The sequence below is a fragment of the Delphinapterus leucas genome, chromosome 15 (assembly GCF_059928025.1).
Source record: "Delphinapterus leucas isolate spDelLeu-1000000601 "Yukka" chromosome 15, BTC_Dleu_Yukka2, whole genome shotgun sequence".
Classification (NCBI taxonomy): Eukaryota; Metazoa; Chordata; class Mammalia; order Artiodactyla; family Monodontidae; genus Delphinapterus; species Delphinapterus leucas.
The window spans coordinates 63,528,115-63,551,478 of record NC_143143.1 but is presented as its reverse complement, the minus strand read 5'-3'; the positions used below and the strand labels follow the sequence as shown (position 1 = coordinate 63,551,478).

Below are 23,364 nucleotides of genomic sequence, written 5' to 3'. Positions count from 1 at the left end.
CGGGAAGGACTCCCAGGGCACCTCCTGCGGGCTCCCCTGCATTCACCCCGCCACCTCCCACGAGCTCGGGGTTGGACGCCGTACCCGAGGCCCTGCACTCACACTCAGCTGGTGCACACAGACACAGCCATCCCAGGGGCCAACGCACTGAATGCTTACATTCCAGGAGAGCGATGCCTCAAGTCTCCCCTCGCAGGCCTTCCCCTTGGACACGCTAGACCTCTCCGTGGTTGCTAACAACACTGACTGCCACCCCCAGCCGTACTCACAATGCCTCCCAGCTCCTTGTTCCAATTATAAGCATTTGTTTAGTCGTCCTTCCCTCACTCTCCCTGAGGATGGGGGCCTCTGACCTCATGTCCGTAGGCCCAGTGGCCTGGCACACAGTAGGCCTCCCTCCAAATGTTTGCTCAATGGTAGACCCTCTGGTGCCAGGCACTGTAGGAGTTTTGAAAGAAATGGTTTTTTCTCTAGAGCTCACAAGAACTCAGAGGGCACACACAGAATGGCTAAACAACGCAGGAGGGTAGTTCCAACTGGCAGGTCATGTAAAAGTGGGCATATGTTGCTTGCACATTAGCTGCCTGTGGCTGGCGCTGCTCACCCCCAGGGCTGCATAGGGAGGCTCCAGCCAGACACAGCCCAATGGCCACTTCTACCCACCTGTGCTATCCTCATCCTCCTGCCTGCTGGGGTTCAGGGCCATGACCTGTACAGTCACAGAGTTGCGAGAAACGGTGCCACCGCTGCGTCCTGGAGGCCACACCTTGTGGGTCTGCATGTGTTTCTTGACATTAGACTTCTGGGCAAAGGCACGGCCACATGCAATGCACTGGAAGGGCTTCTCACCAGTGTGGCTGCAGACACAAGGCTTGTCAGCACCCGCGTGTCGGAACGGGACTGTGGCCTCAGCCCGGGAGCTCACAGCCACCAGGAAGGCCCAGGCAGAGCATGCTGCTGGCCACCATCCTGACAGCATGAGGACAAGCCCTCTTGCTGAGGCAGGCAGACCAGAGACAGACAGACCCTGGGCTCTTGGTGACATTACTGAGCTGCTGAATCAACCAGCCCTGGAGCTGACCTTCTCTGTGGCCATCTCACATTGTGAGAGAAAACATTTCCTAATTGTTTAAATAGGGATCTCTGGTTTTTGAAGGAGAAGACATCCTAGCTGTCACAGCACAGCACTTGTACCATTATTTAACATTTTCCTTCAAATCAATGTACTTTTTAAAAACTTAATAATTTAAAGTGAAGTTTCCTGTTGTTATTATACATGGAAAACCACTTATAAATACAAAGTAACAAAAAAATGCAATTATTAAGATCTATAGGTGCACCATCCAGTAAGATAGACACAAACCACATGGAACTATTTAAACTTATTAAAATAAAATAAAGTTAAAAGCTCAGTTTCTCAGTCATACTAGCTACATTTCAAGTACTCAGTAGCCATATGCTTACTGGCTACCCTATGGACAGTGGCTATTGGGGCCTTTCCTTCTTTGCAGAAAGTTCTATTGACACACACTAGTGTAGACCAGTGGTTTTCAAGAGAGATTGACTTTGCTCTCCCGGGGACATTTGGCAATGTTTGGAGACATTTTTGGTTGTCACAGCTGAGGAGTGAGGGGTGCTACTGGCATCTAATGGTTAGAGGTCAGGGATGCTGCTAAACATTCTACCAAGCCCCAGGCAGCCCCCAGAGAAAAGCATGATGTGATCTAAAACATCTCAATAGGCTGGTAGACCCTGGTCTAGAGAGAAGCTGCTGCATGCCGTGGTTGGAATCTCAGGCTCTCTCTCTCTCTCTGTTATAAAAGATGAACAAGTATGTGAGAGGCATTAAAGACAGACTACACCAAACTGAGGCTTTCTCCTTTGCCTGAAAGAAATTGAAAAAATAATTTTCTCACTATGTCTTTCAAGTCTTTTCAACACCAATATCCATAAACCACCTAAAATCATCTCATGTCCCAATGTGCCACTCTGTGGGAAACGCTGAACAAGTCCACCCCTCCACTTCACAATGGAAAACCTGAGGCCCAGAGGGGCTCCTTGCAGGTTCTTGGGACAAGGGGTGTCAAGGTTAGTGAGCAGAGAGCTTGTAGAGGCATATTCACACAGCATGGCTGTCCTCGAGGTCAGCCCTTTCTGCAGAAGTGAGACTGAGACATGCCTCCCACCCACAAAGCCCCTGTCCATTCAAGTAAATTCCTCCCCCACCTCAGCCCACTTGGACCTTCCCCATCACAGCAGGCAGGCCCCACAGATCCTTCCCACTGCCCCTGAGAAAAAAAAGGGAAAAATCATCCTGAGCTGGACTGAAGGTCTGAGAACCATGACAGGCCATATGGGGTCTTGGTCACCACCCAGACCAAGGGGCTGAGAAAGGAGCATCGCTTCCACGTGAATCCCTCAGCCTACCTCCCCCCAGGAAACGCCTGCCACACCATGCCTGGGTACCTTCGGATGTGCTGCTGCAGGTCGAAGTTTTTGGTGAATGACTTGTCACAATACGAGCACTTGAGTTTCTGAGCCTTTGGCTTCCCTGCAGCTGACAAAAAAAAAAAGACAAAGAGGGAAGAAGGGGATGGTGAGCCTGAGGACAGAACTGAAGGTGCCAAGGGCAGCTTCCAGCCACTCTACCCCCTGGACTTGGGGCCAGACAGCTCAGACCCTGGGAGGTCTACACCCATGGACAGGCAGGGGAAGAAGCACAGGTGAGTCTCTCACAGTGCCTGGGGGAGAAAAGCCCAGGACACGCTCTGGCTGGGAGAGTAGAGCAAACCCCTCAAAGGCTCCCTTCTGCCCTAGGATAAAATTCAACCTCTCTGCTGTGGCCTATGGGGCTCTGCATCCTCTACTTCCTTCCAACCTCATCATTCTTACCATCCAGCTGCAGCGGACTCCTTGCTAACCTTGAAAGACTTTAAACATGGTCCCACCTCAGGGCCTTTGCACCCGCTGTTCCCCCTTCCCTAAAATGCTTGTCCCTCAGATAGTCACAAGACTGTTTCCTTCTCATCCCAGACATATAGGCAGCATCATTGTCCAGCCTCTCCCCAGTACTCTCATAGTACTCTGTTAATCTCCTTCCTAGGGTGACCCATAAATATTTATTTATTCCCTGTCTCTCCCATTAAACTGTGAATAATTAAGGGTAAGGAAATCATGACCCAAGATGCTAGATTTCCAGTTTGTTTGTTTTAATATTTATTTAATTTATTAACTTGGCTGCACCAGGTCTTAGGTGTGGCATGCGGGATCTTCTTTGTGGCATTTGGGATCTTTAGGTGCGGCATGCGAACTCGTAGTTGTGACATGTGGGATCTAGTTCCCTGAGCAGGGATGGAACCCAGTCCCCCTGCATTGGGAGTGTGGAGTCTTAGCCACGGGACCACCAGGCAAGTCCCTAGATTTCCAGTTTTTGACACCAAGCCTAGCACACAGATGCTCAACACGTTTGTGAAAGGAAGGAAGGTTGACTGAAACCCCCTGAAGAATTCTGAATTCCTCTGCCTTTCCCCACTACCACCACTTTTTGACATTGCCCCTAACCCCATGCTTACCATCTCCAAAGGGGTGGCAGACATCACTGCTTGTCGGCCTATTAACCACTCACCCTTTCTTCTTTCTTCATAAATCCCCTACATAATGGGAACACCAATGTTCCTAGCAAAAGAGACATTTCCCAGCTTCCTTTGCAACTAGATATGGTCAAGTGACTAAGTGTTGACCAATGAGAGGTAAGCAAAAGCATCATGCAGAACGTCTGGGAGTGGGAGATGCCTCTTTTATCCTTCTTACTTCCTGGAATATGAAATTGATGACTGGATCTCCAGCAGCCATTTTACATGGTGAGGCACCCTGAGAACAAAAGCCATGTTCTAGGGATGGCAGAGCAGAAAGATAGAAGAAATGTGGGTACCTGGTAATTATATAGGCACACGATCTCCAGATTGCCTGCCTCTGGACTTAGTTCGCACAGAACAACAAAATTGTATCATTTTGAAGTCACTCTTATTTTGGATTTTCCATTACATGCAACCAAACTTAATCCTAACTATCACAAAAGGGAAGACTGGAACTAAGCAGCCTGTGGATAGGCCCACGCTGAGGAAAGATGCCATGGCAGGCTGTGGGCCCACCTTCTGGGAGTCCACTGGAACCTTTGGTCCGTCGGGTCTTCAGCGATGGTGGGGAGTCAAAGGTGGCCACTGCGCCCCTGGTGGCGCTGGTCATGGGGGCAGCAGGGTTTGGTCCTTTCGGTTTGAATCCTTGTTTGCCGGGGCTGTACACCTGGGGGGTGGGGTATACTGGAGCCTCCACACACTGGTTTGTCACCTATAAGTACAGAACAGTCAGGGAGAGTGCCCTGGGAAGGGAGGGGAAGACCTGCCCCAGCCAGTGGGACCCTCACTGTGTCCCTGGCTGATCTTAGCCACCCCCAATCTACATCACCATCCTAACTCTTCCACCTTGCTCAGTCACCCCAGTCACTCCCAAGAACTTCATGATGCCAGCAGGCTAGAAGGAGCTTTGGAACCAGGCTGCCTGGGTTCAAATCCTGACTCTGCCACTTAACATTTAACTGACCTTGGGCAAGTCTTTTAAACTTCTGTCTCAGCTTCCACATCTGTAAAATGGGGCTAATCATAGCACCCCTCTCACGGGGTTATGAGGATTAAACGAGTTAACAAGTAAAGAGCTTAAAACAGTGCCTGGCATATAGTAAGCACCCAATCAACATTAGCTGTTGTGATTGCCATTATTATTAGTAGTAGTAGTTTGCTTGCACAGGAGAACTAGGAAGTCAGAAGGGTCTATGCCCTCACCAGCAACTCCACTTCTTAACCGACTCCACCTGATGCCACACCAGCACACATCCCTCGGCCAAGAATTGACACTGAAGCCACAAGAAAATTACCAAATGAATTCTGAGCCACCCAAACTCAGTGACCACTAAGCTTACATCATGACACTGGGGTGTGAAGAATTCATTTACTCATTCATCTATTCAGCATTCATTGGTCTTCCTGGGCTAGCCTATCCAAAATTCCATTTCCTATCCTTCTCTGCTTTATTTTTCTCCTTAGACATATCATTATCTAATAAATTGTACATTTTACTTACTTATCTTGTCTATTATCTGCCTAGTTTCGTGAAGGCAGGGACTTTTGCTTTGCTTTTGTTTCTTCCGCTATTCCCAGGCCTAGAGCAATGCTTGGCACAGGGTGGGGACTCAATAAATATTTGTTGAATGAATGAACTCATTTACGTACGTAATGGGCATCTAATATGGCACCAGTAGGTGCTTCTGCCGGGTCTTGTCTGTCGGGCCTTGGAACCATTCCTACACCTGCCCATGCCCTCTCCTGAAATGTAAAGGTGGGAAGCTGGGAACCACATTCCCAAGCATCCTTGCCAGCACAGTTCTGAACACAGATTAAGTTCTGCCCATGAGAAACATCTGCATGAGATTTGGAAGGCAGAAGGGAGGTAGAAACCATTCTCCTCCGGCAGCTGTGCTGGGAGATAGGTGGGTTTGCAGTCATGAGTTTCGGAGTGGCTGGCTGAGCCCTACATTCCCCTCCTGACCACTAGCCCCAAGGACAGCAGTGCAGCTGGAACCTCAGCAACAGAATCCTACAGTTTCCTCACCTCTGGGTACAGCAGCAGTGTCCTGGTTCTAAGGGCCAAGGAACACCAGCGACCCTGAAAATGAGTGGTGCTCAACAACCCTGACTTTTGCTCCTCCAGCCCTTCATCAGCTTTGTAAGCACCCAATTTCCTGTATTAAATCCCTTTGCCAGAAATACCTAGAGTGGTTTCAATTTTCCTGACCAATATGCAACTCAGTAAATATTTGTCACAGTGAATGAATTCACTCATCGTTCAAGTCATTACTGAGCAATTACATGACTGCCACTGGGTTAGTTCTCATTATCCTCGCAGCTCTGCAAGGGGAGTTCCCATTCTAGAGGAAAGGAAACTGAGGTCAGAGGACCCTATTTCAGATACCTACTGTAGGTGTACCACAGGCCAGGCACGCTGCCAGGTGCTAAGGATGCAAAATCAAAGATGACTCAGGGGGCTTCCCTGGTGGTGCAGTGGTTGACAGTCCACCTGCTGATGCAGGGGACATGGGTTCGTGCCCCGGTCCGGGAAGATCCCACATGCTGTGGAGCGGCTGGGCCTGTGAGCCACGGCCGCTGAGCCTGCGCGTCCGGAGCCTGTGCTCCGCAACGGGAGACACCACAACAGTGAGAGGCCCGCGTACCGCAAAAAAAAAAAAAAAAAAAAAAAGGCTCAGGCTCTGTCCTCAAAGAGCACCCTCGTCTACATGGAAAATAAACAATGGCAGCTACCCCTATGCTGGCCCCCTCTGCCTATGAGACCACCACCGTCCTCTCAGCATCTCACTGACTTAATTTTTTTTTTTTTAATTGAACAAGGTCCTTTTGCGTTATTCTCCCAGGCTAGGGAAAATCCCCCTGCAGGCTCTTATAACATCACATGGCTGGTGGAGGAATTTTCCCACTGGTCTAGTTCTCTTTCCATATAAATGCTACCTTACATGGAATGTCTATATGGCTGGATTCTAGACTGAGTCTGAGATAATGTGACCTCAAGTGCAGGTAGTCTCTTTCTATCGTAACCATGCCCCCCAGCACTGGCGTCTGGCATGGTTCTGAACTCTTAGTGCCTTGAGAGTAGACTGCTTGTAGCTCAGAGCTCTTTAGCCGGGAATTAATATGGTACATATGGAACAGGCACACTTCAGAGTTATTGTGGGTTCAGTTACAGACCACTGCAATAAAGCGAATATCGCAATAAAGCAAGTCACACAAAAATTTTGATTTCCCAGTGCATATAAAAGTTATGCTTACACTATCCTGTAACCTGTTAAGTATGCAACAGCATTATATCTAAAAAATATATATATATACCTTAATTTAAAAAATTTTTTGACTTTATTGCTAAAAAATGCTAACCATCACCCTGTGCCTTCAGCGAGTCATAGTAATAACATCAAAGATCACAGATCACCATGACAAATATAATAATAATGAAAAAGTTTGAAATATTGCAAGGATTACCAAAATGTGACACAGAGACATGGAGTGAGCAAATGCTGTTGGAAAAATGGCGCTGATAGACTTGCTTGACACAGGGTTGCCACAGACCTTCAATTTGTAAAAAAAAAAGCACAATATCTACAAAGTGCAATAAAACAAGGTATGCCTGTACACTGACTCAATGGCCTCAGTTCTTTACCTCTTCTAGTAGCCAGGCCCTTTACAGTGTGACTTGCAGCTTTTCCCATCAAGAGGGGGCACCTATTTCCCTACTTCTTAAATCTAAGCTGGCCTTGTGACCTGCTTTGACCAACGGAAGTGACACTGTATCACCTACAAGCCTAAGCCTCAAGAAGTCTTGAGCATTTCTGCTTGCGTTACTGCACGTCCACCACTGTGGTGAGAACAGGCCTGGCTAAACTGCTGGAGGATGAAAGATGCATGCAGCAGAGCCGGGTCACCCCACCAGACTTATCCCACACCGGGCCGTTCTAGAGCAGCGGATGCCAGCCAACCTCCAGACATGTGGGAGAACCCAGCCAAGATCAGCAGTTGCCAAGCTGACAACCATAGACGTGAGAAAAATAAACACTTTTTCCTATATACCACTGAGGTTTGGTGGATATTTCTTACAAGGCTATAGCTAACCAATATACCTAGCTTGTTAAAAAATGAGACACTCACATATGTAATTTTTTGGAATCCTTTCCCCAAAAGGCAGGTATTCTCTTGACTGTCCTGAGCATTCCCTGAGGGCAGCTTGTATTTCTGCTACAACCTCTACTTCATTCCAGTTTCTCGTGGTTTGCATTTTACATTTACACGTGTAATGGCTCGATCTGGTTTTGCCCTCCACGGTATCTCTAGCAGTGTCTGGCACACAGCTGGTGTTCAGAAAAGGTTCAGGTTACCCATGATGACCATGACCAGTTTCTCCCCCTTCACCCCAAGCCCCAGCGTCTGCTCACCTCCAAGGGTGGGTAGGGCTGCATTCCCAATGCCTGGATCTCCACCGTTCCACTCCCAGTCAGGGGTGCTGTGGCACTATACACCTCCACCACGCCATTCCCGCCAGGGTTGGGACGTCCAGGGGGACCCAGGCTCTGGGATGGGGGTGGTGGAGGCTGGGGGGGTGGGGGTGGAGGCAGTGGTGGAGGGGGTGGAGGAGGAGGTGGAGGCTGGGTGAGGTAGCTCGGCGCGGAATGCATGTTCAGGCTACTCTGAAATCAGAAGAGAAAATTAAAGTGTCACAGCCTCTTGATACCAGCTGTCTGATTTATCAGTGGGGAAGGACATTTGCCCTAGCCAGCCATGCGGAAAGAACAGCCACTCATAGGCAGCTCAGAGGACGGGGCTGAGAGGGGGCATGGAAACAAAGTCATGGGAGAGTTCGAGGAGCCATCAGTCTGGCGTTGCTATCCCTTTTCTCCATGACAGTCAGAAAAATGGCCCAGCTTGTGCAGAAATGAGCTCACAGAGCAGGCCTAATGTTGTTGTCTTTAGAAGGGCTTGCTTGAGAGACTGACTCTGAACTGGCATCTGAGAACGTGCCTTGCAGAAGGTTTCCTATGTTGATAAGGCTATTTTGCCAACCTGGGCACTGACCCTACAACAATCCAGCTAGACTGTTCGCACAAACAATGTGATTGATGGTGAACCCCTCCTTCCCACATGGGGGTCTGGAATTTTGGTTTGTGGCTGGGTGCCTACGTGACCGATCCCCAATGAAAGCCCTGGCCTTAGAGTCGTAGGTGTGCTTCCCTGGCAGAAACACTGTGCACGTGTTGCTGCTCTTTTCTGCTAAAGGAAGATGCATGCTGTATGCAGCCCCGCCACTTCCCTGAGAGAGAACACTTTGGAGACTTGGAAGAACGTTAATTTTCTCCAGACTTCAGCTGCTGGGCCTTTTTCCCTTGCTGATCCTGCTGTGTATCCTTTTACCTAATAAACCACAGCCGTGAGCACAACCATCCTGAGTTCTGGGAGTCTTTCTAGAGAGTCACCAAATGTGCTGGTGGCATGGATCCCCGAAACACAGCCAATGACTTCTAGAAATTGATTCTACAAAAATAATTATTTTTTCTACAAAAATAATCAAGCAGGTGGGCAAAGATAACCATACGTGGATGGTATTCCAGTAGTTTTTATAACAGCAAAAAATGGCAACGACCTAAATGTCCTTCCATGGAAGCCTGGCTAAACAGAGGATGGTCCATCCACATGGAATGGAACAGAACCCTTTGTGGTTGTTAAAGTGATGGTGCTGGGCTTCCCTGGTGGCGCAGTGGTTAAGAGTCCGCCTGCCGATGCAGGGGACACGGGTTCGTGCCCTGGTCCGGGAGGATCCCACATGCCGCAGAGCGGCTGCACCCGTGAGCCATGGCCACTGAGCCTGCGCGTCCGGAGCCTGTGCTCTGCAACGGGAGAGGCCACAACAGTGAGAGGCCTGCGTACCACAAAAATAAAAATAAAAAAAAGTGATGGTGCTGATCAATATTTCATTAAAGGGTGTCTCTCTTAATTGCTATTCCTTGGGTTCCATAGTCATATATGTCTAGAGAAAACTTGGGGGTGACAAAATCAAAAGTATTTCTTTACTGCAGGAAGAACCCAGGGACAGAACAAGGGAAGAGGCAGAATGCCTCCCTCACAGCCTGGTTTGACCAGGGATCCTTTTTCTATTGGAAAATCCCAAGGAGCCACTGTTCTAAGGAACACTTTGGGAATACTGATGTAGGGTTGTAGGCACAGAAAGAGAATGATGTTATACAAAAGGCAAAGTAAGAAAAGCAAGTTCCAGAACAGTGCATATAGCCTGACCCATTTATATAGATGTGTGTATATATATAGATATGTATGTATTTTTTTTAATTTAATTTTTATTTTTGGCCTCGTTTGGGTATTTTGTTGCTGCGCGCGGGCTTTCTCTAGTTGCGGCAAGTGGGGGCCGCTTTTTGTTGCAGTGCACGGACTTCTCATTGCAGTGGCTTCTCTTGTTGTGGAGCATGGGCTCTAGGTGCGTGGGCTCAGTAGTTGTGGCACACGGGCTCAGTAGTTGTGGCTCACAGGCTCTAGGTAGGGCGCAGGCTCTGCAGTTGTGGCGCATGGGCTTAGTTGATCCACAGCATGTGGAATCTTCCCGGACCAGGGCTCAAACCTGTGTCCCCTGCATTGGCTAGGCAGATTCTTAACCACTGCGCCACCAGGGAAGCCCAGAAATAGCTTTTTTTTTTTTTCTGGCTGCACTGGGTCTTTGTTGCTGTGCGCAGGCTTTCTCTAGTTGTGGTGAGCAGGGGCTACTCTTCATTGTGGTGCGCGGGCTTCTCATTGCAGTGGCTTCTCTTGTTGCAGAGCATGGGCTCTAGGCGCACAGGCTTCAGTAGTTGTGGCACACAGGCTCAGTAGTTGTAGCTTGCAGGCTCTAGAGAGCAGGCTCAGTAGCTGTGGCGTACGGGCTTAGTTGCTCCACAGCATGTGGGATCTTCCCAGACCAGGGTTCATACTCACGTCCCCTGCATTGGCAGGCGGATTCTTAACCACTGCACCACCAGAGAATCCCGACATGCGATCTTTTAGTTGCAGCATGCATGTGGGATCTAGTTCCCTGACCAGGAATCAAACCTGGGCCCCCTACATTGGGAGCGTGGAGTCTTATCCACTGGAACGCCAGTGAAGTCCCTCTATGTGCATTCGAAGGTCAGGAAAGCCAGACACCAAAATTTTGGCAGTGTTTTCTTTGGGTAGAGAGAGTAAGGGTGATTGACTGATTGACTGATTTCCCAATTTTTTCTTTTTTTTCTTTTTGGCAGCACCGTCTGGCTTGTGGGACTTTAGTTCCCCAACCAGGGATTGAACCCGGGCCCTCAGCAGTAGAAACGTGGAGTCCTAACCACTGGACCACCAAGGAATTCCCTGATTTCCCAATTTTAATTCTGTAAAGTTTCAAACCTACAGAAAGGTTGCAAAAAGAATACAATGAACAGTCTTTATACTTCATCTAATTCACCAGTTGCTACCATTTTGCTACATCTGCAATGTCTGTGTGTGTACACACACATACACATATTTGTGCTTTGTCAGGCCACTTGAAAGTTAGTTACAGACATCACGACACTTTATTCCTTAAAACTGTACTCAGATGCATCTCCTAAGAACAAGGGCATTCTCCTATATAACCACAATTCAATGATCATACACGGGAAATTGAATATCGATATAATACTATTATCTAAAATATTCAGATTCCGGGACTTCCCTGGTGGCGCAGTGGTTAAGACTCTGTGCTCCTAGGGCAGGATGCCTGGGTTCAATCCCTGGTCAGGGAACTAGATCCCACATGCATGCCACAACTAAGAGTTCACATGCCACAATTAAGGAGCCCTCCTGCCACAGCTTAGGAGCCCATGTGCTTCAACTAAGGAGCTGGTGAGCCTCAACTAAGGAGCCCACCTGCCGCAACTAAAGACCCAGCACAACCAAATAAATAAATATTTTTTTTAATAAATAAAATAAAATATTCAGATTCCTCCAAATTCTAATCTCCCCAAGTGTCCCAATAAGGCCTTTACCGCTTCCCCCACACCCCACCCAATACAGGATCCAGCCAAGAATTGTAAATTCAGTCAGTTGCCATGTCCCTCTACTTTCCAGTTGAGAATAATTTTTAAAAAAAAATTTTTTTTTTTTACTTTTCTATTGTGTACTTTCTAGTGTTTTTCTAATGCACATGGAACACTTCTGTTAAGAATAAAAATAGGAATCAAAACAACTGGACTGTGGCTATGAAACCCCAAAGTCATGTTCCGGGTCCCAGCTGAATGCGGCAGCTTCCCCACCCACAGCAGGGCTGGCCAAGGGGAAGCTGACAGGCCTCCTTAGCTTGAGGGAGAGTTGGGGCCAAGCCCCCTTCTCTCTACAAGATTCTGAATCTGCAGGAGTCAACATGCAGGCCTAGAATCAAGATCCCGTGAGAAACTGGCCACCTTCTTACCTGCACAGGCGGGGGGCCCTGGGGCATGGGCTGGTCCAGGGACGTGAAGGCCGACATGGCAGACATGAGCACGTCATCGCTTACCAAGATGTTCCCCTGCACCAGGGTCTGGATCAGTGGGGATGGGGGCACGGTAATGTACGTGGAGATCTGGACAGTGAGAGAGAGAGAGAGAGAGAGAGGAAGGGAGAGGAAGGGAGAGAAAGAACACGCCTGAGACTGTGGAAGGAAGCAGATGGCATGATGCAAAAGATCTGGGTTCTGAAGTCCCACAGACCTGGATTCTATTTCCACTTCTGCTACTGCTCCCTGCCATGTGACCCTGGGAAAGTCACTCCACCTCTCTCAACCTCCATTCCCTCGTCTATCAAACGAGGAGAACAAGTCACACCTCCATGTAAGGCATATACCCTGTGACCCAGCAACAATCCTTCTGGGCCTCTGTCCTAGAGAAACACTCACACCTGTCCACAGGGAGTCCACAGAAAAAGAGTACTCTGCACAGCCTTGTTTCTAATAGTGAAAAACTGGAAATAACCTTGATGTCCATCAGTAGGAGAATAGATCAAAAAATACAATATAGTCATGGATAGAATACTATAGAGAGCAAGTAAGAGGTATTGCATGGAAAATCAAATTATACAATAACATGTACATTATATATCCTCATCTTTAAAAATCTAAAACGATACTACTATGTAATTCCTGTGCGTACTTAAGTAAGTGTGTGAAAGTATAATAATATGCTCTCAGGTTAACAGCAAGGATGAAAGGCAGACCTTACAAGAGGGTGTCAAACATGCAGTGACTATTCCTGTCAGCAGATGTAAAGCGTGTTTTGTTTTGTTTATTTGTTGCCTTTCTTTCCTGGCATCTTCCTAAGTCATCTGTCTGGAGGACCCCTGGGGACAGCAGCAACTGGGCCCCTGAACCCAGAGTCCCTGCTCAAACAGGATGTCCTTGCCCTCAACCAAGCAAGGACAACCCAGGCAGTTTAGGGACACACCCCATGTCATGGCCAGGAAAGGCAGTGACATGTATTTTTACAATGTCACATGCATTAGGCTGAGACAAAAAATGGGAAATCATTTTCACGTCCATCCAACTCACTTAGGCAGAGGGATTCGTGTCTGCCCATTAACAACGGATTGTGTTCTAAAGTTTTTTCCTTGCCCAGGACTGGAAGAATTTCCCTCTCTCCTACTGAAAAAAAAAAAAAAAAGGGAGTGGGGGGAGAAGGAACATTTTCTACTAACAAAACTCATAATCAAGGAGTGAGAAAATGACTGTTCTGTGTTAGAAGATGTCTATGGTAACTTGAAAATGTACATGTCCTATGGATCTGGAGGTGAACACTTTTATCTTGATGGCAGGAATTATGTCTATACAATGGGTGAAGATAATGTTTTAGAGGAATAAGGAGACAAGAGGAAGCCAGAGGGAAACCTGTCCCCGTGACCTGGCATCATGGGACATGCCCAGCCCCCTATTTTTTTTTTAAAAAAACATCTTTATTGGGGTATAATTGCTTTACAATGATGTGTTAGTTTCTGCTTTATAACAAAGTGAATCAGTTATACATATACATATGTTCCCATATCTCTTCCCTCTTGCGTCTCCCTCCCTCCCACCCTCCCTAGAGGAGTCTTTAATCCCTCTGAGCTCCCACCCACAGTGTCTTTGCTCCAGAACTGTGTTCCTGACTGAGAACTCTGCAAACTTCTCCAGATACCCACAGCCTGCCCTGTGACCTCCAGACTTATATATCTGTCTGCATCTTCACTGCCTCCACTTAAAGGTCCAATGGGCGTCTCAAATTCAACATGAGCAGCTGAACTCCTGACACCCCCCCCCAACACACAAACCTTCTCCTTGTTGTTTTCCCCACTTCGGTTAATGGCAACTCCAACTCTAGTCATCCTTGACTCCTCTTAAGCTCACACCCTACATCCAATCCATCCACAAGCTCTGTCAGCTCCACCTTCTAAATATTTTGAAAATCTCACCCCTTCTCTCCACCTCCACTGCCACTATCCTGGTCAAGCCACCACTACCCACTGCCTGGATTTGTACAGTAGCACCCTAATCAGGCTCCTGGATTTCTCTCTTGACTCCCATCAAAATCTACTGTCTACAGCAGCTACAGTGACCTAGTTAAAGTGTAAATCAGACTATATCCCTCTTCTGCTCAAAATCCTCCAATGGCTCCCATCTCATGCAGAGTAAAAGCCCACAGACCGACACGATTTGCCAGGATGCCCCTATTGCCTCTCTGACCTTATCACCTCTCACCCTCCTCACTCACTCACTCAGCTCTAGCCACTCTCACCTCCTTGTTGTTCCTGGAATAAAGCCAGCACGCTTCCGCCTCAGGACCTTTGCACTTGCTGATCCGGCCCCCTGGAATACTCTTCCCCAAAGTAGCTTCATGACTATTTCTCACCTCCCTAGGTCTCTGCACAAATGTCACCTCTTCACAGAGCTCGTCCCAGAGCCCCATATACAAAAGGGCAAAAGCTCCCATCCCTGTCTTGACATCCCCTATCTCTCTGCACTTATCCTGGGAAAAGTACATCTCTACACATCTGTTTGGGTACTATCTATCTCACTCAATGCCATGAAGGCAGTGACCTGGTCTGTTTGTCCACCCCTGTACCCCCAGTGCCCACACAGTGCCTGACACACAGTGGGTGCTCAAAAAAGACTTGACTAGATAAATGAACAAACGAATGGATAAATACCTGGCGATTGGCAGGAGGCGGGGCCTGTTGGACTGCTGTGGGTGCTGCCGAAGGTGTGTAGATGCTGTTGGTAGCCAGTGAGACTGTGGCCAGGGGTGGGGCACTCCCCTGGCACTGTTCCCGCTTGTGGGTCATAAACGCCGGCAGTGAGTTGAACTGCTTCTTACACTTCCCGCAGAGAAAGACATCCTCATCATCTAGGGGTCATGCCCACAGAGCAGCAGAGGGAGGGAAATAACGAAAAAAAGCAAGAAAAAAGGAGGGGGCATCACAGAGAGAAACGGGAGGCCCGTGGCTGGACCATGAGAAAGGCAAAGTAACGGCATTCCATGACTCAACACGTGAGGGTCAAGCATCAACTCTGTGCTTCCTACGAGCTTTCAAACCATGCTGGCACCTGAAGGAATATCCAGCCAGGTTCGCCCAGGAATCAAAAAATTAGAAATCAGGAAATCGTAAGGTGGGTTCACTTCAAAAGTTGAGACATTCAGAATCTTTATCCTGCCTGAATTTATTCACCAGTCCCCAAATGGGCTGCATGATCACACTCCTCAGTGCCCTTGCATCCCCTGTCCTCCCTGCCAAGCTGCCTCTCTCAGAACAACTCATTCTGCAAGGTTCAGCTCAGATGTCACTTCCTCCAGGAAGCCCTCCTCAAGCAGTGTTCACAGTTCCTTCCTCTGGGCAAGACTCTCTTATCACATTTTTCCCATCACCACCATATTTCCTAAGGGAAGGAAATATCTCTTATTTATCACCATAACTAAAATATTTTCTGGGCACATAGGAGGCCTTCAGTGGATGTCTGCTGAATGCATGAAAAACTAAATCAATCAGCTACAGTTAACACCATCCATTATTGAAGGCCCACCACAGGCCATGCACTGTGCCAAGCTCTTGATATGTTGTGGCAGAAATGTCTAATTGTCATTCAATATTCACTCTTCCTTCTTAAAAAGTAATACAAATTTTAGTGAGAAACATGGCCATCTAGTTAAAGACCATATTTCCCAGACTTTTTTGCAGCTAGACATGTCATGTGACTGAATTCTGACCAATAGGAGAAGAGAAGTATACTGTCTACACAACTTCCTCCTAAAAGGAAGGGGTATGACTTCTACTTCCTTCTTTCTTCCCTTCCTGTTGGCTGGAGTGTGGAAATGAAAGTGGGAGGTTGGAGCAGCCATCTTGGACCACATGCTGAGAGCAGCAGAGCCATATGAAAGAAGGGGTCTGAGTCATCAGGACTTATGCAACAAAGAAATAAACTTTAATCTTGTACAAACTACAAGAAACTTGCATTTCTTATTTATGACAGCTAAAACCGAATCCCAAGTACCCTCACAAGATCCCTATGAGGTAGGACTATTATCCCCATTTTACAGATGTGGAAACTGAGGGCACAGAGAGGTTAACTCACTTGCCCAAGGTCACAGAGCCAAACTATGTGAACAAAGATTCAAACTCAGGTGTGTGTCTCTCTGTCCCCAGCATGGTTCCCAAGTACTCAAAAATCTTTGTAGAATGAATGGATGAACACCTAGACTCACACAGGGCTCTAAAGGAAGTTCGTTGCCCTCTGTGTGTCGCAAAGGCCTGGGCTGTAAATTGGAGAGATTCATGCTTAGCCTCATAGAGCGGAAGCTGAGAAATGACTTTGGGTCAAAGGGACAAGCATTGCTAAGCATCGGGGCTCCTAGTCATTCTCTGTCATGATCCCCACATTCACGAAGTGACTGAAAAAGACTGTCCTCAGAGCTAAGCAGAGAAAAGTCTGAGCCTGAAGATCCAGGCTGGGAGGAAGGGGAGAGGCTTCAGACGTGAGAGGACAACCTGGGAACCACAGTGGGCAGTTCACTCCCACACCCCCTCATCAGCCCCACCTGTTTTCACATGAAGCTACTTACCCTTCCCACTGGTGAACCTGAGCAGATACTCACCCAGTGGCTGGATAGCAGGGGGTGCACTGACGCTCTGGCCTGTTGGATCAGAAACTGCTCCTTGGCCATCCAACAGTGACTGGACAGCTAGGACAGTCTGATTGTCCATTCCTGAAGAAAGAAAAGCAGCCTTTCTGGAAGGTGGGCCCAGCATCCCACCCTGACTTCACCCTTACAAGCCAGACCCATTGCAAGGCCCCCACGGCAAAAATGTCTGTCTGTGCACTGAAATGCTTTCTCTCCAACTTCTATTGCAATAGATCCCAAGATTTTTGGCTGGGAACATGGCCCCAGAATAAAGATTACACCTCCCAGCCACTCTTGCAGCTAGAGAATGTCTAAGTTCTGGTCAACGGGAGCTCTGGGGAAGTTTTCTTAAAAGCTGCCTGGCACGTGACCCCCCTTCTTTGTCCGATCCTCCATCCTGCTTCCTAGAACAAGAAGATGATGGTGGGAACTCTAGCCACCATCCCAGATCATGAGGACAAGGGCACTACAGGGCAAAAGACTGGAAAGATTCTGGGTCTCTGAGCACCTTGTAGAACACAGCCACTGTCACAGCTCTAGACTGCCTCTTTCTGGACTCCCACATGAGAGAAATAAACTTCTAGCCTGTTTAAGCCACGGCTGGGTTGGGCTTCTCTCTTACTCATGGCTGAATCTAATCCGAAATGCAACAACCCCTCTGGAAATCATGTTACTAAGTCTTCCCCATCCACACCCCACAAATCCCACAAATCTGCTTGCACTTGGGCTTCTCTTGTTTTCCAATGTGTGCTTATTTTTTCAGTTCCTCAATAAACAGCGTAATCTGGATTGTGGTCGGGGGGACTCTTGAGAAGCTGCCTACGTCCATGTTTTCCAACCAGTTGTTACTGTTGAGGTTCTCAGTAGTACATTGTCCAGCCGTGTCACCAGCTGGAAGACAGGCCTCCTCACATCTAAGTGGCCACCAAGGCACACTGCCTCCCTCCCCAATAACCCAGAGGGCGCCTCCTTCTCTCTGTCCTCACAGCCAACCTCTCACCTGGACACCTGCCCCAGCTTCTAACTGAAAGGTAACTAGAACCATTTAGCTCCTGCAGCCAAACTGAATGCATACTTTCCCCGGTCACAGTGCAGGTTGTGTGCCTCCTGAGGCCAGCCCTTCTCTCCACCTCCTCCAGCTCCTTCAGAAGCCGTTCTCCGCTAGCTGGCCCATCTCACACTGTGCCCACAACTCTTTCCCAGCAGCGGCTACGCACACTCAGGTTTCTCTAGAATGGCCTCCCTCGAACTCATGTTCTCATCTCTCCTCCCTTCAACATCAAGCATCCGATGAGAGTTGGCTACACCCTCCATCTCCTCTGCCCACCTCCCAGTCCTCCTTCAGCCACTCCAGTGGGGCTTAAGCCCCCATCATTCCACCAGAATCACCAAAGACCACCTGGCAGCATCAGACATTCTTTCTTGAAACACTCCCTTCTCGGGCTCCAGGGCACCACCCTTCCTGGGTCTTCCCCTACCTCTCTGCTCGCTCTTTCCCAGCCTCCCTTACTCTCTTCTCCTGTCCATCCCCTAAATGTTTCTATTTTTGAAGGCTTCCTTCCATCTGGTCTCTCTCCTCTCCCTCTTACACTCTCCCTGAGAATCCTCGCTTGCCCTCATTTAGTTCTCCCTAATATCTGGAGTTTCAAACCTGGGGTTCATGCTCCTCCAGAAGGAGCTTCAGTAAATCTTCTATCATCTAATGCAAAACTGTATGTCAGCATTTGTGTGCAAATCTGTACATGAATGTTCATAGCAGTTTTATTCATAATAGTAAAAAACTGGAAACAAGTCAGATGTCCTTCAGTGGGTGAACAGTTAAACAAACTGCAGTGCATCCATACCACGGAGCACTGCTCAGCAATAAAAAGGAGCAACCTATTGATACAATAAACAACTTGGACGAATCTCCAGGGAATTACAATGAGTGAAAAAAGCCAATCTCAAAGGTTATATACTTTATGATTCCAATTACATGACATTCTTTTTTATAAATTTATTTATTTATTTTTGGCTGTGTTGGGTCTTCGTTTCTGTGCAAGGGCTTTCTCTAGTTGCGGCGAGCGGGGGCCTCTCACTGTCGCGGCCTCTCTTGTTGCGGAGCACAGGCTCCAGACGCGCAGGCGCGGTAGTTGTGGCTCACAGGCCTAGTTGCTCCGTTTAATGTGGGATCTTCCCAGACCAGGGCTTGAACGCGTGTCCCCTGCATTGGCAGGCAGACTCTCAGCCACTGTGCCACCAGGGAAGCCCTACATGACATTCTGAAATGATAATATTTTAGAAATGGAGAACAGATTAGTGTGGTTGGCGGACACCAGGGATGGGGAGCAGGGGAAGGAGGTGGGTGGGGCCATAAAAGGGCAACATCTTGTAGTGATAGAACTGTTCTGTATGTCGACTGGTTATAAGACTATAGGATAGTTTTACAAGATGTTACATTGTGGGAAACTAAGTAAAGGATAAATGGAATCTCTCTGTATTATTTCTACAACTGCACGTGAATCTACAGAAAAAAAAGTATTTCAAAATAAAAAGTTTAATTTAAAAAAAATATTGGGGGCTTCCCTGGTGGCGCAGTGGTTAAGAATCCGTCTGCCAATGCATGGGACACAGGTTCCAGCCCTGGTCCGAGAAGATCCCACATGCCGCGGAGCGACTAAGCCCGTGCACCACGACTACTGAGCCTGCGCTCTAGAGCCCACGAGCCCCAACTACTGAAGCCCGCGTGCCTAGAGCTCATGCTCCACAAGAGAAGCCACCGCAGTGAGAAGCCTGCGCACCGCAACAAAGAGTAGCCCCGGCTCCCCGCAACTGGAGAAAAAGCCCACGCAGCAATGAAGACCCAACACAGCCAAAAATAAATAAATTTATTTTTAAAAATATATTGGGACTTCCCTGGTGGTCCAGCCTGGGTAGGACTCCACGCTCCCAATGCGGGGGGCCCGGGTTCAATCCCTGGTCGGGGGAGCTAAATCCCACATGCATGCTGCAAGTAAAACCCAGTGCAGCCAAAATAAATCAATGACTATTTTTCTTTTAATAAAATAAAAAATACTGCCTGTCAAAACTATGGAGACAATAAAAAGATTAGTGGTTGCCAGGGGTGGGGGGAGGGATGTATAGGCAGAGCACAAAGGATTCTTAGGGCAGTGAAAATACTCTGTACAATAATATTACAATGATGGATATATGTCATTATACAACTGTCCAATAGAATGTACACCACCAAGAGTGAAACTTAAGATAAATTATGGACTTCGGGTGGTTATGATGTGTCAATGCAGGTTCATCCTTGGTAACAAATGTACCACTCTGATGAGTTATGTTGATTAAAGGGGAGGTTATGAATGTGTAGGATCAAAGGTATACATAAAGTCTCTGTACCTTCCTCTCAACTGTGCAAACCTAAAACTGCTCTAAAGAAATTGTCTTTGAAAAAAATACTGTCTACGTAAAACTCAAACCAAATGTGTCATTCCCCACCCCTAAGTTTGTTCCTCTCCTAGTAATCCTCATCAATAAGAACAGGGCACCACTGTCCACCCAGCTAAAGCCCCTGGGGCACCCCTTAACCTTAAGGGATTCTTCCCTTAAACTATCTCCCTTCACACCCTGATTTCCGGTCCTTCAGCAAGTCTAGCCTACTCTGTCTCCCAAATATCTCTCAGATCCACTTTTCCTCCATCCCCACAGCTGTCCCCAGAGCCCAGGCCACCATCAGTTCCCAGCAGGACAGCCGCAGTGGTCTCACCTCCCCTCGGCCACTCTGACCCCTCCTGTCTGTTCTCAGAGCAGCCAGGGTGAACTTTATAATAAACATACGTTAGCTTGTGCAGCTCCCCTGCTGAAAACCCTTTCTTAGTTCCACACTGATGCCAAGACAAAGTTCAGAAGCCTCATCTCTAGCTGCTCACATGAACTTCTGTGAATCCTAGACCTCTCTCCCCACCAGGGCTTTGCAAATGCAGTCCCCACTGCCTGGGTCACCTCTGGATCCCCACAGTTCTGCTGCCCTTCTCCTAGCCCAGCACGCAAAACACAGTCCCGGGAACTGATTTTTCCTTTACCTTCTTCATCACTCAATACAGGAACACATTCTTGTAGTGAAAATTCAAACACTGAGGAAGTCCATGAACCTAGAGAGAAAGCAGGCCTCACACCATCCTGTTGGCCTTCCAGAGGGAGCCACCAATGACCCTGGCCTTCCGCATCCATCACCCATCACAGCACTGAACACCAGCTGAGGTTATCTTTACTGTTTACCTTTTCTATAATTCTATAATTTCTACATCCCTTACCAACGAGTATTCCTGAAACTTAACCTTCCCAGATGTGGGGAGGATTACACGTTTCGTGGTGAGAGAGCTGATCCTCCAAGATGTTAAGAGACACAGCTGAGACCTCCTGGGGAGTTGCAGGACTCAAAGCCTCGGCCACATACCACTAGTCCAGCCTACTTTCAGTTTGCACTCTAATTATGTGTATACTCATCTCATCCCTCCAAGAGCATTCTTGGGTCTGTATCCCCCTAGCATCAACTCTGGGCCATGGCCCTGAATTCTCTGAGGCTTCCTTTCCAACTCCTAGCAAGTGCACATGGAGGCTCTCAGTGTTTGCCTGTCTCCAAAGCTCACAATTCCCAGAGCCTGAGGACCATTCACATCCTAGGATCTCGCAGAGCATGGGACAACCAGTCGGTGCGGTGTTTGCTGGTTTGGGTCTGGTAACTTGGCGTCCCGGCCAACCACACCGTTGGCACCCATCCTTTCTTGGTCTGGGTTTATAATACTCTGCACCCCATAATGGTGCACAAAGTAGTCACCCCGTGTTTGCTGGTTTCGGTCCAAGGCCTGGCCTTGTACACAGGCGGCGCCGATCCTTTCCTGGTCTGAATTGAAGACACTATGTCAGAGCGCAAGGCACACAGTTGGCGCTCAATACAAGTTCTTAATGGTCAAGACCCCTCGCTCAGCTCCTCTCCCCCCGCAGCCGCTGCTGCACCACGGTCCCCCTGGATGCAGCCCTCCCCAGCCCTCGCGTCCGCGGTGCAGCCATGCTCGCCTCGCGGTTCCCGGCTGTTCCCTCCAGGAAACTGCCCCCCAGCCCCAACCGCGCGCCGCCCGGGCCCTAGCGGCGGCAGCTGTTCTGGTCCGAGGCTCCCCTCCCGCTGCGCCAGCCGTCTACGGCTGTTCCGCTCTCGGTGCTCTCCCCCAGGGCCTTCTCTCTCCCGCTGTGCCTGTCCGGTTGAACGCACCACCCTACCCACCCCCCACCCGCCGCCGCAGCCGCCGCCGGGCCTAGGCTCCCGCGGCTGTTCCGGTCACGAGATGCCCCCACAACCACCACTGAGCCTCAACTCCGCTTCTGTTCAGGCCCCACTGCTCCCCCACCCCTGCCGACCTCCGCTCCCGCGGCTGTTCCCATCCGTGGCCCTCCCGCCCCGCTGGCTGTTCCGGCCCGGCGCCCTCCGCCCCGCAGGCGCCACGCGCCCTGGGCCCCGCGCTGCGAGTTCGCGGCGGGAGGAGGCGCAAGGCGGAACAGCCGCCTCCCCAGTCCCCGCCGCCGCTCACCCTCCAGGGCCTCGAAGATCGTCTGCGCCATTTTGGAGCCGCCGCCGCTGGAGCCCGAAGCCGGGCTGCGCGAGCATTGTGGGAGCCGTGGTGGCGGCGGCGTCGGGGCCGCCAGGGGGCGCCCTCCTTCCCCCTCGGAGCTCCTCCACCATCCCGGAAAACCAGGAATGGCTCGCGGGACCCCCAGCATCCCGGGGCTCTCCCAGCCCCACCTGGATAACCCAGTTATTGGACACGTGGACCCCTATCTCTGCAGCATTTTGATACCAACCAGGGTTCTTGGCTTTCCCCAATGAATGGAAGTTGACTAGAGGCCAGATAAGAAATTCAGGCAAGGCTTTATTGGGGCCCTTGCTGCAGCAGCAGGGAGGGAGAGCAAACGACAGGTTCCCTTGCTTGCTTGCTGAGGGAGGGCAAGCTTGTTCCTTATATGGTGTGAAGGTAGGGGTGTGTCCAGGGGTTAAGTGGAGGGGTGGCTTAGGTGTTTTGTCCACCCCTTAGGTGGTATTGTGTGCAAGGGGACATGTGCAGTACCCTGCTTTTGCTCCCAACACCCAGTTTTTGTTCCTGGTTCTTCACAAATGGCAGTTGGGTTTTTTTGTCTTTTTGTATCTTTGGGGTCCATAATTTGCCCCAACCGTGCATGCATGCACACAGTTATTTTTAGTCCCATATAGTTTCTTTGTATTTTGTTGCTCAGGGAGATGTGTGTCCAGGTGCAAGCATTGCAGCATTGCAGCAAAGGGTCCCAGGTCCCAGCCTGTCTCAATTTGAACCCCTAACTCTGTGCACTGACCCCATCCCTGTTGCACACAGGCACCTCCCAACCCTGTTTTCTGGACCTCCAGCCCCACCACACTGGACCTGACTCCAGCTCTGTGATACAGACCTCTGTCCAATTGCCTGAGACCCCCAACTCTGCAACAGGGACTGAATATTTCCACTGTACGCAGAGTAACAGGGAAGAGCAAAATCTGACTCCATGTTGGATCTGTTTCTTTTACTTTAACCTTT

General features: G+C 49.0%; 1 protein-coding gene across 2 annotated transcripts in view; it reads right to left on the bottom strand.

Moving 5' to 3' along the window:
- The window catches only part of ZNF341 (zinc finger protein 341), a 42,298-nt gene extending 19,626 nt beyond the window's left edge, over positions 1–22,672 (bottom strand). Inside the window, exons 1-8 of one of the 2 annotated variants that reach the window (XM_089896716.1) lie at positions 22,351–22,672; positions 16,754–16,864; positions 14,814–15,010; positions 12,073–12,222; positions 8,051–8,302; positions 4,152–4,347; positions 2,467–2,551; positions 664–857 (exon numbers count right to left, since the gene is read on the bottom strand). In XM_089896716.1, the coding sequence (XP_089752842.1) occupies positions 664–857; positions 2,467–2,551; positions 4,152–4,347; positions 8,051–8,302; positions 12,073–12,222; positions 14,814–15,010; positions 16,754–16,864; positions 22,351–22,540 (1,375 nt within the window). In that variant the 5' untranslated portion in view covers positions 22,541–22,672. Of the gene's footprint in view, positions 1–663; positions 858–2,466; positions 2,558–4,151; positions 4,348–8,050; positions 8,303–12,072; positions 12,223–14,813; positions 15,011–16,753; positions 16,865–22,350 lie in introns of both variants that reach the window. The other variant, XM_022592657.3, reaches the window with a different exon arrangement.
- Positions 22,673–23,364: the final 692 nt, after the last annotated feature.